The 14,834-nt window shown below is 40.6% G+C and overlaps 1 protein-coding gene across 8 annotated transcripts in view; it reads left to right on the top strand.

Annotated features, from left to right (window-relative positions):
- Window positions 1–14,834, top strand: part of TMEM273 (transmembrane protein 273) — a 93,090-nt gene that overhangs the window by 72,388 nt on the left and 5,868 nt on the right. For 5 of the 8 annotated variants that reach the window (XR_011922598.1, XR_011922597.1, XR_011922596.1 and 2 more), the window contains exons 2-5: window positions 1,129–1,167; window positions 9,014–9,124; window positions 9,273–9,303; window positions 11,671–11,746. Coding sequence is in view for 3 of the 8 variants with exons in the window: in XM_072425186.1 (XP_072281287.1) it covers window positions 1,129–1,167; window positions 9,014–9,124; window positions 9,273–9,303; window positions 11,671–11,746 (257 nt within the window). In the remaining 5 variants the exon portion in view is untranslated. Of the gene's footprint in view, window positions 1–1,128; window positions 1,168–1,445; window positions 3,067–9,013; window positions 9,125–9,272; window positions 9,304–11,670; window positions 11,747–14,834 lie in introns of those variants that run through there. The other 3 variants (XR_011922599.1, XR_011922600.1, XM_072425187.1) reach the window with 3 other exon arrangements.

Raw genomic sequence — 14,834 nt, forward strand, 5'->3', positions numbered from 1 at the left:
GTTATGTATCTTTTTATATTGTATCTTTTTATGTATCCTTTTACAATGTATCTTTTCATGTATCCTTTTATAATGTATCTTTTTACATCTGCTTGGAGGCTGTAGAAGCTCTACACAGTGCTGAAACAAACCCGAATTTTTCTCCCATTGACTTTAATGGGATTCGAATTTGAATTCGACCACCCGAATTTTAAGAATTAAATAAGAATCAGAAAGAGATCAGGAATTGCTAAAAAATAAAAAAAAAGCAACTCATCAAATAAACAATTATATCTTCTTTCTCGTTATGATCTTAATATAAGCAAACTTTCATGCATTTACAGCTATTATTTTACTACTACTGATACTGATTTGACGTACTTCCTCACAAAGCAGTTTTCTCTATAAAAAAAAAAGAGAGAAGAGGTTCCCTCATCCTCCTATTGCAGGGGATGCCAAAAATGACTTGTATCTTTGTGAAGACTTTGCAGAAGTCAAAGAAAATTTGTGATACAATCCAACACACAAGCAGAAAATTACATTTCTAAGAGGTTTCCATTTACCATTACAAAATGCTTCCAGGTTGCCATATTGCATTACAGTTTTTCCAATATTTCAGCAGCTGTAGAATGGCATGGAAATTTAGTTTTTAATAATAATTAACTGCAAAATGGTTTGTGTTGAAATTGTATATGCTGTTTTTTCTCCTTTAGGTTATACAGTGGGCAGTTACTACTACATAGTAAGTGAGGTTGAAAAAAGATGTAAGTTTTGGCTAATGATTGTCAATATCACCATTGGGCTGTGGTCTTGTGGATCTAAACAGCAGACAACAGCTAAAATGTTTGGATCCAATAAACAGATCTGAACATAGGATATATTGGATGGATTTTGGAGTCACGTTTCAATCTGAACAGCAAGAGGTAGTCAGGAAAATAAAGGGGTTTACAGTGTCCAAAAAAAATTTCCCATGCCAAAGTATAACAGAAATAATAAAATGAGCATACACTTTGAAGAAGAAAAAAACATCAGTAAGGGATTACAAATTAGATTTTTAGATTATGCTCCAGTAAGGTATATTTGGTCAGCTTTACTTATGGAATACTGTCTCGGCTAAAAACATAACCTATATTTTTTCTTTTTGTAAAGGTGGTGTTCATACTAGTGAAAAACTGGAAGAAGGACTAGGTGAGTAGGAAAAAAGTGGAAATTAACCTGTGACAATATTTTATAGTAAAAAAAAAAAACACTCAAAAGGCCACTAGTTTGCTCAGACAACAAGGAAAACCAGTTGAGTTTCCTAGCAAATTATATGTGTACTTTACTGCAGTTCTTTGATGTGGTGACTGCATGCATTTTTTCTTTTGTTTTCACTTCCAACCCTGCTAACAAACTTTCTGCCCTAGGATTGCTCACTTACTCCACTGTATTTATGGAGTAGTCATTGTTACGTTGTCAGATTGAAAAAATACATAAACTTATCCTAAAATCCCTATAAAGCATTGTTAAATTTACTAAAAAAGGGGAAAATATTTGATATCTGATTCCCTAAAGCAACTAGATATTCCTTGGATCAATAGTCTCTGATGTCATTCCTTTTAAAAAGTATTACCCAAGTATATGCTATGCATTATTATCACAACACAGTATTTATAAAGCACTATCATATTACACAGCACTGTACAAAAGTCCATAGACATGTCACTACCTGTCCTTCAAAGGGGCCCACAATCTAATGTCCTTAATGTAGTCTAAGGTCAATTTTTTGGGGGGAAGCTAATTAACCTCACTGCATGTTTTTGGCATTTGAGAGGAAACAGGCGTACCTGGAGGAAACCCACGCAGACACGGGGATAACCTGCAAACTCTATACAGATAGTGTCCTGGCTGAGATTTGAACCTGGGATCTAGCGCTGCAAAGACAAGAGTGCTAACCCCTGAGCCACCACGCTGTGCATCTAGAAATGCTCCTATTGAAGCCATTATTTCCAATAGCAAGACACGTCTAGTACTACGTTAAGCTATTTAAAAAAGGCTTAAAAAAAGCTGAACTCTATAGTCATTAATATATCAGTGCTTAGACTGAGAAGGAGAAGCAACCTAAGCAGTCAATCAGGTGTAAGGAACAAACTTACATACGAAGAGAATCAGTAAGAAAAATGTAACTCCTCAAGCAGCATGTTTTTCTTTAAATGTTCAGTCAAAGAGATGGGGGAGAGAGGACCTGTAAACCTGTAAATATGAAGCTGCGGCAGAGAAAAGTTACCACACTTCCTCTGCTGGACATGGATAGCAGAGCTGTGTATGTTGCAGGACCAACAGAAATGAAACCTTTTGGCAGGCATACCAGCTCTCTAATATACATGTATTTATATAATTTATACCCGTATATATTTTTTTTTTACATTTTTTTACATTTCATATGTCATTGGGTATTCTTTGCAAAATACAGTTTCACCATATTCACTAAGCCAAGTGAATTAACTGTGACAAAATGATTAACTTTGCTAAATGACCAGTCTAAACTCATAAACCATCGTTATTTTATTACGTTCATGACTGATACTAATATGCTGTATTTATTGTAAGTGTAAATACCACCACCTAGTGGCTTAATTGCTCTTGTGATTTATATGTTGCTTGTCACTATATAAAATCCCCCTATTATAAGATCCTTTATATGTTCTAGTTGGGCATTTCTATTTATGGCTTCTAAACAAATTCAAATTGTAGATCCTGGCCTTACTAAAGATAATAGATTTTTTTTAGGTGCCCGCGAAGGAAACTACCATGTCTAAGAATGTGAGACAGTCAGAAGTTTTTAGTAGAATAATGTATGCCAATTGTTCCTATATTAGTCATGTGTGAAGGTAAACTTGTAGTATCCAAGGCATTTATTTGCATTTGTAAGTGGTTAAATTAAACTACAGTTGACAATCGAAAATCCGGCAATCGATAATCTGTTTCCTTCAGTTTCCCGGCATGAATTTCAGATCGCACTTTCAACACAGGGACTGCAGTTCCTGCTGCTTGCTCCCTGGAACTGTGCCAGATGTCTGCAGGTGCAAGGCTGGCCTGTGTGTGGAGGTACGTGTATTTTTCGAAATTCTAGCACACCTCAGGTCCAGAGGTTTTTGGATTTTTGATTGTCAATTGTACTTAAAAAATAATTTTAAATTCTGTGACTATGCTTTTTATACCCCTTGGAAACCTGTACCACAACAAAGTGTTTAGTCAGGTCCGTCCAGCCTCCCAGCATAAAAAAAAAAAAAAAAAAACACAGGACAGCAAATTCTTTACATAAGGCCCATACTTAGGTCCCAGAAGTACATTGTTGGGAGACAATTTTCTGGCCAGCGATCCTGTGCTGTAGGGCAACGCACGTCTCTTTCAGCAGCAGGGAAGATCAGGTAAATAGCTGTCAGTCCTCTGCTCTGCAGCATCCCTGGTTTCTTTTTGGCTGTGAATGGTCCCTCAGCATCTCCTGTGCTGAGACTACACAGCCTTGACTGACCTTTTGCCTGTGACCCCCAACTCTGCTTGTGCTACTCCTTCTGTACCCCATCTGGTGGACTGATTGCCTGTGTATGACCTTGGCTTTACACTCTGGATTGGCTTTATGCTCTGGATCTGCTTTTGAAGAACTTTGTACTGCTTAATCTGTGGGCTCCTGGTCCTCTGCTATCTCTTCCACAGAAGCTATTCCTTGCGCATTAAGTCCTTGGGGCAACCATGTGGTGGGAGATGCAACCAGACTTATAGGTGAAGACTGTGGTGTTAGATTGGGGGACTGGTGTCTGGCAAGTACTAGTGCTGGACCAGGGCCTTACATACATACTGTGTATAATCAAGGCTGGAGAGAATGCACTTTCATCAGTGAACCTGAGTGAGGGTCAGAAGTTGGTGTCAACAGCATGAAAGCATGGATACATCTTGTCTTGTATCAACGGTGGGGAATACTTTTTGGCCCACTTTAGTACCAAAAAAGCATTGTTTAAATGCTACAACATACATGCTGTAAGTGTTTCTACAAATTTTTTCTGTTCCATTACCAGTAATTACCATAAAAGTAGATAAGACTCCCAAAACTGATATTTGACGCTGACCTCTTTGTCACACCCCACATTAGTTCTTCAATCACCTTTTTTTTATCCCTGCCCCCAAAAAACATATCATAAAAATCCCATTTCTGCGCTCAAGACACAGTTAAATTGCTTGTTTACGACTTGGCCATATCCCTTCTGGTCTACTGTAATACCCCTCTCTGTGGCCTACCAATGAACTGACTTTCACTTTCAAAAGTCTCTAGAACCTGTCCCCTCCATACTTTTTCTTTTTAATTTCTAATAATTTCTAAATATCATCCACCCTTTGCACCTCCCTTATATTCTTATCCTCCACTGTAATCACCTTCTCATACTTGGATGTCCAAGACCTGTATTAAAAAAAATGATGGGGGCGTGGTTTTGCAAGCACATGACATGGCTGCAGCTTGATTGTCTCCTCATACACATACACCACCTTTTCTGCTTTTAAAGCCCCTATGGGCATAAATTACAAAGGGACACCCATCCCGAAAGCCATCTGCAACATCTCTGGGCCACAAGACTGCAATCTGCCTGAGAAGTTCAAGGCACACTGCGGGGATCCTTATATTCTGGCCCTCAAGATGGTGCCCGACCCAGATATGGATGAAACGAGCAGGGATTCCTTTTAGCTTCCAGGAGGGTAAGCATTTCTCCTACCACCCACGGGAGCATTTTCTCACACTGGCAGACCTGGCCTCCACTGCAGCTAATATAAAGAACATATTCATTGCAGTGATTACCGATTTTTAGATCGAATGAACTTTAAAATCTATGGGCACATTTTAATTTCTCCTCTACTCAAGGCCCTGAAAAGTTTGGCTGACATCCCATCAATATATACAATGTTCACTGAAACATATATCACGTTCGTACCAGAAAAAGATGCCCACTACTGAACTAACTACAGGCCAATTTCTCTTCTGAATATCGACCTGAAATGGTTAGCCAAAATGCTTGCCATCTAAATCGTATTCTTGGTCTTAAACAGGCATGCTTCCAACCAGGAAGTGAGGCTAGGGATAATACCACCAAGGCCATTCATTTAATTTACTGGGTAATCACACATGGAGTGGAAAGGAATGTTGCTTTCAACTGATGCTGAAAAGGCATTTGATAGAGCGGCATGGGATATGTTTGAAGTATCGGGGACTTACAGATGCTTTCCTGGTTGTGCTTATCATGCGCCTTCGACTAAGATTAAGGTGAATGGGATTTTTTCAGGCCCAGTACACATAAAGAATGGTACAAGGCAAGGATGCCCACTATCCCCTCTCCTTTTCATCATAACTTTAGAACCCCTCATTAGGATGAACCCCCTAAATGTAAACATCACAGGATTTGAAGTTAAGGGGACAACATACAAAACAGCAGCAAATGTTAATGACTTTTTTTTCTGACCAACCCACAAAACTCCCTCCCAAATCTAATGCTTAAAGGTTTTTCGCCAAAAATAAATTTCAAGATTACCTACAACAAATCAGCAGCATTCTTTATTTTTTTACCTTCTCCCTTAGTACAGATATTTAAATCTGCCTATCCATTTCGATGGGAGCAAAAAAGCCTTTCCTTTTTAGGGGTGCGTATTAGGCCCAACTTTAAAGACCTGAAAAATTTTGTTCCCTTATACAAAAGAGTAAAAGCAGATTTATTAAAATGGTCATTCACATGTACCTAATAATTATTTTAAAGGTGGAATAACAAACATCCACAAATTGCAGACTCAAATGTTACAAAACCCAAGAAATTAGGAGGAATGAGCTTCCCAGATATGCAAATGTACTACCAGGCCATAGGATAACCAGAGAGTTGGATTGGAACACACAAGAAAAGTTTAAACAATAGGTTGGCGTAGAGACATTATTCAGCAATACACCGCTAGCCTCATCCCAATAGGTTCTGGTGGAGCATTTGCCAAAAGCACTCACTGAGCATCCTACAATAGGAATCACATTACTAGTCAATCACAAGGCTAAAAAGCTAAAGAAACTATTCCCCATTTTAAATGTTCTCACACCTTTAATAGGAAACTGAGGTTTTCCACCAGGGTTGGTTAAGTCTTTTCCACCAGATTGGAAGGCTGACACATCCCCCAGAATTTTAGATTTTATTGGGCAAGGAGTGGTAAAAGAGAGGGCAGAATTGGCCCCTCTGGTGGGGGACCGACAGTTCCCTTCATGTACAAATCAGACACTATTTACACTGTACTACCAAACGGCATTATATAATAAACCTCCCATCTGATTTTGAAAAATTATGTATCACTAAGCAAACAGTGAGTCATACAGTCTCTATTATGTATGCCTACTCTCACAATACCTGTCGGTTCCAGTGGCGTTCCCCACTAAACCTGCCTTATCAAGCTGCCAAGGGCAGAACCAGGGATGAAAAGTTCCTCGAACTTCCAATGGGTTGGCGAAAGTTCGGCAAACCGATTTCGCGGACCCATCGGAAGTTCTAGGAAATCATTACAGAAGGATGAATGCAGCAGCCCTGGGAATCCTCCTGTGTGCGATCCCCAGGCACTAGAGGTAATTAACCTCTGAGGTTAAGGTTAATTAACCTCTAGTGCCCAGGGTTCGCAGTGGATTTCCAGGGCTGCATTAATTTATGTAACCCTGGGAATCCTCTTGTGTGATCCCCAGCACTAGAGGTTCAATGAGGACAAGTCTCTCTTTTTTTTTTTTTTTTAGGAAAGTTCGATCTTGATTGGCGAATTCAATTTCAGTAAGCGAGAATGGCCAAATTTTTCTGCCAGATCGAATGTAAAAATCTTGCTCGCTCATCCCTACGCAATAGTCACTCTCTGGCTCTGCTTCAGTTAGCATGCAGCACTTCCTGGTCTCATATGTCTGTGGGCAGTCTTGCTCACACTGACACAGCACAAGGAGGGGAGCTCCTTAAAGGGGCAGAGGCTATTTAGTCTCAGCACTAAAGGAGGTTGGTGCTGTGACTTTGCACAAGCTACCTTGCTACTCTGTATTGTGCCTCTTGCTATTCCAGATCTGACTTGTGCCTGGACTCTTAATAAGTCTGCTTGCCACCTGCCCTGACTCGTGCCTGGACTCTGACCAAGCTTGTTTGCTGTCTGCCGAAACCTGCGCCTGGACTCTGACTATACCTGTTTGCCACCTGCCCAGACCTGTGCCTCAAATCTAACTCCTTTGGTCTGCCACCTGTCCACACACTGAGGTCACTCCAGCTTTCTTCCTCAGGTAGTGTGACCCTGAGGGTCGCGACCTGGTGACCCCCAGCAGCAAAGAGTCCAGTGGCCTCCAGGCTACTGGCCCTTCACCCCTTGTGGGGTGCCCAGGTGAAGACCGGGTGTCACTTAGACTTCGCACCTTGGATGATCCCATGCTACCTGCCTGCGGAGACCCTTACACTACCTACTAACACTACTGCTTTTTCCAAATTTAAAGGTAATGGGGAAAGTGCCTTAGAAAACAAGAATAACAGATGTACAGTGGCAAGATGCATGTCTCCTTGCTCTCAAATGCTCCATCAGTGCCAAAATACAAGAGAATGCATACAAAGTTCTCACACAATGGTATGCGACTCCTGATAATCTAAACAGGTGGTTCCCAGAGACCTCAGCAGAGTGCTGGAGATACCATCAAGCTGTTGGCTCTATGGCTCACATTTTGTGGGATTGTCCCCTAATCCAAAGGGAATTGGAGGCAAGTGCTTTTGCATATTGACCAAACTACATGTTTGCCTGTACAAACCACCCCATATGTTTATTACATATTAGTGGGTTTTCTCTAAGAAAACACAAATCCATTACAATGTATTTGTTAAATGTGTCCAAATCATTTATCCCTGTTTACTGGAAGTCTTCCAATGTGCTATCTTTATGGTCATGGCTTATTTAAGTACTAGACATATATCGCATGGAAGAAATGAGAGCAATTGCACATGATAGAATTGACCATTTTAATACTACCTGGGCATGTTGGTTGTACTTTCAATACTGGGCCCTGTACAGCCAAATGTTGGGCTGATTGAACTCATTTTTGGTAACTAATTTTGGTTATGTGTGTTAGTTAAACTCTAACTGGAGAATATATTGACTGTCCCTGTCAAAATTTGATGCTATGAAAATACTACTTTTTTTCTATTATATCTTTTATATTATGTATTTTGGGATTTGGCATCTTTGGGCCTTCTTGTTTGGGATCCTATCCTATTGCATAGATGCATAAATGGCCATGCATTTCAATGCTTTGTTTGTGAACATCTAAATCGTAATCACAGGTAATCACTGTTCAAAAAAGAACATCCAAATGATAACAACAACAGTAAACAAAAAAATTGACTCTGCTTATGTGGTCAGAGCCCCCACCACTGTGGTCAGCTGGGGCAGCCTGGGACAGTTGTCCTTTGCTGCCCTCTTGCATGATTGGCTGAACACTTGACACAATCGATAACAGAGCTTGTATTAATAATACATCGTAGCCTATTCTCAAAATTCTCCAAGCATATAGGTATTCATTTGCTGCTCAACATAGTCATTTACCCCAAAGGACCTGTAGTATAAATCCATAAGATTAATATGGCTTTTGAAAGCAATTACAAAAAAAAAACTAATGGATATTTCTAAATATTGAAAATATTAATATTTGTCAAGAATAGCTCCCACTTCTGCCTCTGTGAGATGTTCTTCAATTGAATGTTTTACCATACCAATGGTTTTACCAGTGTAGCAATATCCACACATCATACCATTTACACACAGCATACTAAATGTTACAGGGGATACATTTAATTTAACAATGAGTGTGGAATTGCCACATTCTATGCCTTTTAATCACTTCAACTGATGATGGCAGATGTTACAGTTTATCTGTTGTTATTTTTTCTACTTTAAATTTTTTTTTACTATAGTGTGAAGTCTCATGTTTATAGTTGTCACAATAACAGAGCCTTTTTTAAAAAAAAATTTTTAGATATCCGATATGCAATTATTGGGGCCTCTTTGGGTGCAATTTTTGCGGTCACTTTCATTGCTATTAAACTGTATATGATAAAGAAGCACATGATGGACAACAACTTTGCGGGTAAGCTAACATCATTTATATTGTGTACATAAATTTCATGAATTAGAGAAGAATTGCTAGTAAAATATTTCTTTCCCTGTCTAAAATGCATTTCTCATAATATAAATTTAGCTTAATGTCTGTTTCATCTATTTACTTTTCTATTTAGGAGAATCTGGGTCTTTTAACTTAAAAATGAGGTAAGATCATTTAAACTGCCTAATGTAATCATACATGTTTAATGATTCATCCCATTTTAAGGGATAAATAAAAAGTAAAATATGAAAAAACTGTGCTAATTTAATTTGTGAGAGTTTAAAGTTTAAAGCTAAAGGCACAAAACTTTGATCCAAGTATATCCCTCACTTGCAAATCCATTTATTACCTTTTACAAGTAGTGACATTTAAGGATAAGCCAGCGAGTTTTTAAAACTCGATCCTGCGATAATTTGATCGTTCTTGCTTACCGAAATTGTAAGTGAGAACGGCCGGTGTAAATTTACCGATCAAGCTTGATTTTTAATCAAAAAATTAAATGCGCGCTGTGCTGATCAAAGAATGCGGGATCGACTGCATTCATTGATTAGCTCAGTGTACGTTTCCCGTTTGCATGAACGAATGCAGCTCTGAGATTCCACGGTGATCCCGGGGCACTAGAGGTTAATTAACCTCTAGTCCCCAGGGATCGCAGATAGGAGGTTCCCAAGGCTGCATGAACGAATGCAGCCCTGAGAATACACTGCAATCCTGGGGCACTAGAGGTTAATTAACCTCTAGTGGCAGGTGATGGCAGTGGAACTGCAGATGAACTCTAAATGGAGTTTCTCCAATGAGTGTTCATCTGCAGTTCAGTTCCCATGGACACCGGGCTGATAAGTACAGCCCAGCTTTGCGGTCACAGCTGATTGGAGGCACGTGAGTGTCTCCAATCAGCTGTGACTGCAGGTGAACTCTCAATGGAGAATCTCAGTTCAGTTCCCTCAGTTCCCTCAGTTCAGCTCAGTTCATCTGCAGTTCAGTTCCCACGGTCACCGGGCTGTACTTATCAGCCTGGTGACCGTGGGAACTGAACTGCAGATGAACTCTCAATGGAGAAACTCCAATGAGAGTTCAACTGCAGTTCTACTGCGATCCCTGGGCACTAGAGGTTAATAAACTTTTGGTGCCTGGGATTGCAAACAGGAGGATTTGCGGACCCATCGGAAGTTCGAGGAAATTTTCACAACAATGCAAGAGGCATTCTGGTTCATCCCTAATGACATTATGTCTATACAGTAAGAAAAAATCAGTGGGAGAGATACAGCCGGCTAACTCACTATGGGCACACTACGTGCATTTTTACCCACCTTTGTCTCTTGCTGCAATAAATATACATAACAGTATGAAATGACATGTGTACAGCATTTTGGGGCTTTTAGACAATAAATTACCAGTCAAGGCATAGGTAGCAGAGACTGATTCGCAGGAGCCTGAGCACAGAGAAAGTAGCTTGTCAGAAAGAGAAGGATCCAGGCAACCACAAAAAGTAGACTTGTGTGTGAGTGGTCTATTAACTATCTCATTTGTTACACACCTTTATTCAATTCTAATAAAGGCAAATAAGAGTGAGAGAGGGAATCTGTGTGGAATTGCGAGCTTTAATTTACTACAGATGGAACTTGGACTGGCTCTTGGACTGTTAAATCACTTAATCTACAAGTCAAATCACTGCTCAGGTGCTGAGTAAGATACTGCATATATCTACTACTGTTCTGTGTGGTGAAACATATGTTCGGACTGCAAATGGTCTGGTATTAATTACAGGTGTTACTATAGGGACTGACCATTTTAACATAGTTTGCATTAAAATATACTTTCACAAGCTTTACTTGTATTTAAAACAAGAAATGTATTCCATGTTTGAGTATAGGTTTTAAGTATGTAGTTTTTGTTATCATTGTGTGTTTCACCCCTGCAAAAATATACAGTTTTATACGTATACTTGGCAAAATAAAGTTTGTCCTAAATAGGGAATTTGATTCCAGATCTAAACATTTTAAAATGTAATTTTGGTCAGGTTTTCTATTTTCACTATAAATTAGGAAATAAATAATTTTTTTTTTATTTTTTTTTTTATAAATTGAAAAAAAAATTAACACATCATTTTAAGCCACAACATAGGGCAGAACTACTTAGTTCACAACTACTACAGTTGTGCTGGATTTGTGGGCAGTATGAAAAGGGTGAGATTGGCTTTTCAATCACCTGCATCAGAACAATAAAGTTGAATTACGGCTTTAATGGCACCCGTACCATTCCATCAGTGTGCTACTGCCCAGTCCTTTAGCTCATTGAAGATGTGACAGAATGGAGAACTCAACATGAATCAGTTAAACCTATTTCCTACTAGAAACATACTAGCCAATTTCCAGTGAAACAAAAACAGGCCCTTCACTCTCCCTTACATGCCTAATCTAGCATACTCGCTGAAGCAGTCCACAATCTAAAGTACTTCAGCATTCCAAAGATAGTTAAGGCTATTGCAGAGGACAAGTCTCATTTTTTGTGCCTAAACCTCTTTCTTCCAGACATACACACAAGAGTTCTTCACAGTATGGGCTTGAAAATGTGAATAAAGCTGTATGCATTCCTAAAAGCAAATAAGTAAGTGTTACATTTTATATGTAATGACTAGAAATTAGCAAATTTCTCAAAAATTTGATTCGTCCGGTTCGCCAAATTTTCCGAAAAGATTTGCTTTGATACAAATTTATTTGCGGCGAATCGTGTTAAAAAAACTTCTATTTCCGGCCTGCAGAGAGCCTTGATAGTGGTGTAGAACACTCTGCCTTGCAGTGAAATAACACTGTGAGTCAGTATGACATGCAGATGACAGGCAGTCACGGGGCCAAAACTGACCAAATAACTCAAGTATGAACTCAGCCTTACAGGTCTATGTTAGCGCCCAGAAGAAGCGCACTCCTTTTACACCCTTGTCAGCTGATTCCACAAAGATGCCTACAAAACCTGTTCTAATAACCACTTTTAAAAGTAGAGCCCCCCCGACAGAGTGGAGAGGGTGTCAGCACTAAGTTTGTGTTGACGTCACTGATTATTCTGCCCTTCTTCTCATCCATCAGAACAATAACACACCAAAAACGGATCCTGTCTGTGGGGCATCTGCCTTCACCCGGTCAGTATTTGCTCAATAATCCATCAGTATTGCTAATGCCAAAAAAAAACAGAAGTTGATCCAAAACAGAGATGACAGGTGAATGGAATATTTGCATGTCTTCTGTGTTTTATACCCACTCCTGCTTTTGGCTACCAAATAATACCCCAATTCTGATAGGACCATACAGGCCTTACAGCTGCTACACAGACAGGATCCGTTGTGCGTCTCTTTTTTCCTTCTTTCTGACAGATCAGAAGAAGGGTCAAATAAATAGTGATGTCATCCAGACCAAAAAAAGACCAAATAGGGCCTAGTCATGGAGTGGGGAGGGTGGGAGAACAGCTTGAAAAGTCCACAGAGTGCCACAATGACATAGTGGTGAGGTGGAAGCAGCATGAGGAAACCACAGAGTGGCCCAATGACAGAGTCCGGAGGTGGCGGCAGCATCAGTAGGCCACAGAGTGGCACAAGGACATAGTACGGAGGTGGTGTCAGGAGCAGCATCGGGCGGAGAGCACAGAGTGGCACAATGACAGAGTCTGGAGTTGGCGACAGCATCAGGAGGCCACCAAGTGGCACAATGACAGAGTCTGGAGGTGGCGGCAGCATCGGGAGGACAGAGAGTGGCACAAGGACATAGTGTGGAGGTGGCGAGAGCAGCAGTAGGCCACAGAGTGGCACAAGGACATAGTGTGGAGGTGGCGGCAGCATCAGGAGGCCACAGAGTGGCACAAGGACATAGTGTGGAGGTGGCAGCAGCATCAGGAGGCCACAGAGGGGCACAAGGACATAGTGTGGAGGTGGCGGCAGCATCAGGAGGCCACAGAGTGCCACAAGGACATAGTGTGGAGGTGGCGGCAGCATCAGGAGGCCACAGAGTGGAACAATTACAAAGTCTGGAGGTGGCGGCAGCATCAATAGGCCACAGAGTGGCACAGGGACATAGTGTGGAGGTGGCGGCAGCATCAGGAGACCACAGAGCGGCAAGGTGACATGGTGTGGAGATGGCAGCAGCAGCATCAGTGGACCACAGAGCGACAAGGTGACATAGTGTGGAGATGACAGCAGCAGCATCAGGAGACCACAGAGCGGCAAGGTGACATAGTGTGGAGATGGCAGCAGCAGCATCAGGAGACCACAGAGCGGCAAGGTGACATAGTGTGGAGATGGCAGCAGCAGCATCTGGAGACCACAGAGCCGCAAGGTGACATACCGTAGTATGGCGATGGCATCAGCAGCATCTGGAGACCACAGAGCCGCAAGGTGACATAGTGTGGAGATGGCAGCAGGTCTTAAAATGAGTTATATTTTGAAAGAAAACAAAAGATTGTTCAAGTCTTCCAGGAGTGACCAACCCAACAAATTCATCCCAAGGTCAGATATGTGTAATGCTCAGAGCAATTGCAAAACCCTCAATTAGCATGTTAATTACTAACTTTCATGACTGCACTTACAAGTATGCCTTGAAAGGGCTGCCAAAAAGCCTCTTCTCTTCAAAAAAAAACATTTAGGTTTGAAAAGTTGCATCCAAACAAACCACAATACTTCTGGAACAATGTAATTTGGCTAACAAGACCAAAGTGGAGATGTTTGGCCATAATGCAAGGTGCCAAAAACCATACACTGCATACTGACTGTCACACACAATGTTGGAGGGGGTAACGATTTGTACTTGTTTTTAGTGTTGGTCGAATAGCTCACTATTCGATTTGTCAGCGATTCGCTCGAATAGAGCAAAATTATTCGGGTGGTCGAATGTCAAAGTCGAACACCATTAAAGTCAGTGGGAGGACTGTGTAGAGCTTCTACAGCCTCCTAACATGTCTAAAATGATACATTATAAAAGGATACATAAAAAGATACATAATAAAGATACATTATAAAAGGATACATATAAAGATACATAACACTAATACATACCCCTGTACTTCACATGATTATTAAAGAGCACCTGTCACATCAATATTAGGCTAAAGCTAGGTACACACTTCCAATAATTATTGTTAGAAAACGAACGATTACGACAGATCAACGATTATACTTGAACAATCTTATTGTGCACAAATCTGTACATGCTGTAACAATATGATTGTTCAAATATAATCCACCAACAGTGTCCACATGCTAGATACAATCGTTTGGAGGGAGGGACATGTAAAGGAGAAAGTGTACCGCAGAAACATGCACGATCACTGAACATCGTACACACGATAGATAGTGAAAGATCATGGGCCAATCAGATCCGCCGTGGCTGTCGTTCATTTCCAACGACAATCCTCGTTCGTCGGCGTCGTTGGTCACTTTTTTTTGGCCAATTGGTTGTTCAGGTCATTCGTCGGTCGTTTCTAACGATAGTTATTGGACGTGTGTACGCAGCTTTAGTATACACGGACTGTTTCCCCAGCGTTTAAGGCTTAAGCTACGTACACACTTCCAATTATTATCGTTTGTAAACGAACGACGAACGTTCCTGCACTATATCTGCAAACGATCGTATAGCACCGATCCTGTACATACAGATAACGACACGATCGTTCAAAGATATTGTACACACATATATATACACACAGTATATAT

This window comes from Pyxicephalus adspersus, chromosome 10 (genome assembly GCF_032062135.1).
Source record: "Pyxicephalus adspersus chromosome 10, UCB_Pads_2.0, whole genome shotgun sequence".
Lineage (NCBI taxonomy): Eukaryota > Metazoa > Chordata > Amphibia > Anura > Pyxicephalidae > Pyxicephalus > Pyxicephalus adspersus.